This window comes from Spinacia oleracea, chromosome 1, assembly GCF_020520425.1.
Source record: "Spinacia oleracea cultivar Varoflay chromosome 1, BTI_SOV_V1, whole genome shotgun sequence".
In the NCBI taxonomy this organism is placed as follows: Eukaryota; Viridiplantae; Streptophyta; class Magnoliopsida; order Caryophyllales; family Amaranthaceae; genus Spinacia; species Spinacia oleracea.
The window spans coordinates 135,991,780-135,996,804 of record NC_079487.1 but is presented as its reverse complement, the minus strand read 5'-3'; the positions used below and the strand labels follow the sequence as shown (position 1 = coordinate 135,996,804).

Sequence of the window (5,025 nt, the reverse complement as noted above, 5' to 3'; positions counted from 1 at the left end):
GTGTTAGTTAGTTGTTATTGTTACTCTTGACTCTTCAACGGACTTGTAACAAGTACTACCTATTTCTATTTGATATAGGTACGGTGAACCTTTCTTTGTTTCCTTACCCGACTACCCGAGTGTAAGATATTAGATGAGTAGTGAACATGGATAAGAGTATACGACTAGTTAATTTGAGAGTTAAGTAACATAATTTAGTGCATCTTCTATGTGGTTGACAATTTAATCTAAGCAACATGTTCCTTCACGATATGTTCCGAATTCGGCACTTACTTTTGTAGATGAAATAGTTTACATAAAAATATGCTTAAGCATGGTAGTGTAAATTGCAAGATTGGTACATTGATATGGTATATTGGTATTGGCCCGAGTTTCATCGGATTCCCCCATTTCCCTCCATTGAGCCTATATGAAAGAACCAAGTTCGATTCCGGTAGATGTTGACTTTTTTTAGCTTTCTTTTCTCTCTTTAAAGATCAAAAGATGGGAAAACTGCAAAGGGGAACCTCGTGAAGGTATTTAAATCTTTGCAAAAAAATTATGTTCTTATTCTTATGCTTTCCTCCTTGAGAAAGAGATTAAAAAAAATAACACTGTATAAAATAAAAGTAACTCTCTTTGAGCAAAGTTTCTTTGTTACACACATGTATTCCATTCTTTTAGAAACCTTTAGCCAGAAAACTATTCCACTCGTGTCAATACTTTTCATCTTTTTTCAAGCCGTAAGAAATTGAGAATCGCCCCCTTTTAACCCGTTTTCGTTTCGTAAATTGCAAGCAAACACACTTTCAATTCACATTGGCACAATCTTTAGAGGATTGGTAGTAGTAGTACATATGAAACCGTCTCTTACAGTCCATTGCTTATGAAATTTCCCAATTACCACTAATAATATCCATAGCTTAATACTATTAAATTCTCCCTCTTGTAGTTTTTGACTTTTCGGTTCCGTTTGTTGGATATCAAGGATAGGAAAACGAGACGCTAAAACTTGTTTAACCGAAAAAAAAAGAACATGAAATATTTTTTGAACTTAAAAAGATTGGTTATTTTTACTAGTAGTACTCTACTTGTTACTTGCAAGTTGTAACTTGGTACATTAATTAAGTGCTAGTAGTTGGGTGGGGGTGGGGGGTTAACTGTTAAGGTTTTCTTCTAAGAAATGAGATGCTATTGCAGCTGCTGCTGCTGTCATCTCGCTCCTCCGACGACTCTACATTGATGTCGTCGGTTTTGATGTTGTCGTTACCGTCGACATCGGTGACGGCACTCGAACCCGAAGAAGAGGAACAAGTTGCAGGGAGATTCAAGTCTCTTGCCATGAAATCATAGAAAACTGGCTTCTCATTCCCAAGCATTTTGCTACAACCTTTGTCATCTTCCTCCTGACAAACAATCCCTTCTTCTTCTTCTTCCTCTTGATCATTTTTGGCAGCTGCATTGTTCCTTTTCTTAAGGAAAATCCTGCACAATACCCAATCCCCTGTTGCTTCCCCTGTTTTCTGCAAAAAAATTTAAAAAACAAGAAGTCAAATCACTTGAAAAAAGGGAGAAAGATTTTTTAATGATGTCTGCTAAAATGTGGGGACAATATCATAGCTCAAAAGATTCCCACTAATAATTTGCTTATAATTAATATTCTTAGTTTAAGTCATTAAGGTTCCATGATAATAATATCAATCATTTTTTTTAATTTTATTTGGGAGTGTCTATTCCCACTTCTAGCCTAATTAAGAATTTTAAACTCAGTTCCGATTATGGAGTACTAATTGTCATATTATTACACAGGTGGTTTACCTGTAGTAAACCCCGTTTGAAAGGTGAATTGAGAGCTTGTGGGTTGATTAGAGCTTGACTGGTGTCAACGAGGCGATACTCATGCATAATCCAATCAGTCCTTGACCCATTTGGAGGCTTCCCCCTGTAAAACACCAGAGTCTTCTTCATCCCAACTATAAGTGGGCTGTTGTTGTGGTGGTTGCCATGGTGGTGATTACTCTTACCACCAGCTACAACAGCCTTGTCTTTGCCAGTGGCTTTCCAGTACCCTGACACTGTTGCCCTGTTTGATCTGTTCCCATTTGGGTACTTGGCTTCTCTTGTGCTGAAAAAGTACCTCTCTTGACCTTTATCCCCTGCAAATCAAAAACTGTATAAGACCCGAGTTCGAATCCCGTCTAAATTCATGAAATGTAGGAGTGGTTAAAGAATACTCAAGAGAAGAAAAATTACCAGGCAAATCCCATGGGTCAGACTTGCAAACATCAACTTCAGGGATGATAGAAGCAGGCAAAGGACAATCATAAACTTTCCGTTTCAAGTACTGCACAACCAATTCTTCGTCTGTAGGGTGAAACCGGAACCCAGGTGGCAACCTCAACACCCCATTCTTCACAAAATTCATCCTCTCCATTTCTGTTTTTTGTTTGTTTTTTACCTCTAAAATGGTCCTGCTTCTGTAACAGTAAACTCAAATTTACTGTTACGAGAAAAACAGAAACTCTCAAAAACAGGAAGAAGAGAGTTTTGTTTGGGTTTTGGTCTGAGGAGAAGATGTGCAAGTTCCTAGAAACACATGTTCAGTACTTATAATAATCTCTCATTTGAGGTTTTGAGGAGAGAGAAATTAAAAAAAAGGGAAGCAGAAAAGGAGGGAAAAAAGAAGGAAGGGGAAGTATTTTGAGTTTGAGTTTGAGGAGAGAGAGAGGAGAAAAGGGTGGGTTCTTTATAGTAATGGGGGACTTTGAGAAACCAGAGACACAAACAATTTAGAATAAGGAAAGCTGAGTTTGGCGTAAACCAGACTCAACCTCTTTTCTCTTTGACGCAAACTATATACTCTTTTTTTTTTTTTTTCCAATTTTGTTTTTTTTTAATTGTTTTTTAAGGCACTATTTTATTTCTTTGACGAGAAACTATATTATTAAATTAATGGGTGTTGGTTCACTTCAGACGAAACTGATCATTTTGTGCATCTCAACTTTCCCCTTTTTTAATTACCTTGCAATTGTTAGGTTCTATGGAGTATAGACAATCACACACAACTTCTATCTGGTTGGAGGTTAAAAAAAAAAATACATGGTCTTAAATCTTAAGCTTTGCCCTCTTCATCTGGTCTGGCCTTACTTAAATTTTCTAGTTTATGGTCTTATTTAATCTGATTTTTTCTGGTCTGTTCTAATCTAAAGTGTGTTTTGTAGTGCTTTTGCTTTATTTAATCTAGGCTGATTTGATTTTTTTTTATCTGGGCTAAACATAAACCATAGTCATTCTGATCGGATAATACTCCGAATGTAACTTTATAAGGCAAATGAGTATTTTTAAACAATTTTGTACTCCCTAACATATGTATATTATAGTATTATACGATGGTTAACGGGTTAATCAAACCCTTAATTGGGTTGTAGATATGATTCGATATGATTCGATATGATTCAAATAATGTAGATATGATTCGATCATAAGTCTTTGGTACCGCCCTTTACGTATTGAAGGACATGAGCCCATGGGAGTTGAAGTTAAAAAAAATGGGTTGTTTTGTTTGAACTTCATTAAATTATTGAGTTGCTGCTATCAAATTACCATTTGTGCCCTTTTCCCTCTCCTTCACGCCTCGTATCAAGTTGAGTGAAAGTGATATGTCGGAAATCCTATGCATTATTCATTCATTTATATTTATGTCGAAAATTGTTTGATGGTTGGAAGGGTATTTTAGTCCTTTAAAATAATAGCAAAGTTTTTGGAAGGGTGGAGAGGGGAAGAAAATCGCACGCTTCAAAGTTGCGCCCTGTAAGCCTGAAGTCACCTTATGTCATAACTCATAACCCACAATTGGTGCTCACTAAAGCCCTGTATTTTTGTTACATGTACAAATATTTTCCCCATATACAAATATACAATAATACAAGTAATTGGAACTCAGTTCGAGCCTCTACCATCTGGCATCTGCTTCTGTTTGGAGTGTATATTCCCTTATCTTCCCCCCTACCCTCGAGCTTTGACTTATGTATTTCCACTAAATGAATTTGTAATAGGTGTCGATTTAATAGGATTTTTTACTCTTTTAGCTTACTTTTCTTTATATTCTCCGCTACCCTCAAACTTTGATTTGTGTGTCTGTGATAGATATCGGTTTAATAGGGTCTTTCATCTTACTTTTGGAAAAATATATATATATAGGAGTACTTCATATACAAGTAATTATATATGCCTTTATAAAGATCACACAACTTATCAGTGCTTTTGTTGTTGGTGCATCGACTATCATTGATCAACTTTGGGGCTGTTAATGGGGGGTTGCATCAATTTGATTGGGTTAGTATTGCATTCTTTTTGTTTTTTGAAAAGGCATTTAACATGGGAACCTTTAACATGATTGTTGAAAGGATTTTAAACCTTTCTTTACCTACTCTAATCTTTGCCCGCTCCATTAAGATATCTTCCCTCCAAATTTAGCGGAGTACGGAGTAATAGATTTTGATTTCCCCTTGTTCGTGATGCGATAGACATATGTTCTTCTCGTGTTGTTATCTAGTAACTGAATTTTTCCATATATACACTACGAAAAAATCTATATATGTAATTGCGTATGATGTACGGAGTATGTTATTTAGACATACGGATGTGATGAATTAATGATATGATGGGTTGGTTGGAGTATTTAGAGTAAAGTGGAGGATTCAATTGCAAATCTTCAAAAAGAAAGATTAACAATTAATTTTAGCTATCAAATTGTCAGTATCATATGCTTTTACATGTTCTAAAAACATGATAATCATTTTTAGCTAAAGGTCTTATTCTCAACACACCAATTTTATTTGGAATTTCATTAATCCAACACTATAGCCAATATTTGTAGAAATGATACAAAATTTCCACAATATGTAACGAATATATGCTGAAATTGCATGGTATTCCTTAATAATAACATATTTGGCTGGAAAGAATCAACTTCAAAGGTCATGCTCTAATTGGATTTTGATAGTATTTATTTTGTTATGCTCTTACAAATTACAATCTCACCCA

At 35.3% G+C, this 5,025-nt stretch overlaps 1 protein-coding gene across 1 annotated transcript; it reads right to left on the bottom strand.

Moving 5' to 3' along the window:
* Window positions 1–1,016: 1,016 nt before the first annotated feature.
* Window positions 1,017–2,802, bottom strand: LOC110785745 (NAC domain-containing protein 83). Its single transcript, XM_021990250.2, has 3 exons — window positions 2,233–2,802; window positions 1,798–2,135; window positions 1,017–1,502 (listed from the first exon to the last, which is right to left on the bottom strand). Exons 1-3 carry the CDS (start codon window positions 2,411–2,413, stop codon window positions 1,143–1,145), a joined length of 879 nt encoding a protein of 292 aa, XP_021845942.1. The 5' UTR covers window positions 2,414–2,802; the 3' UTR covers window positions 1,017–1,142.
* Between the last annotated feature and the right edge of the window lie 2,223 nt (window positions 2,803–5,025).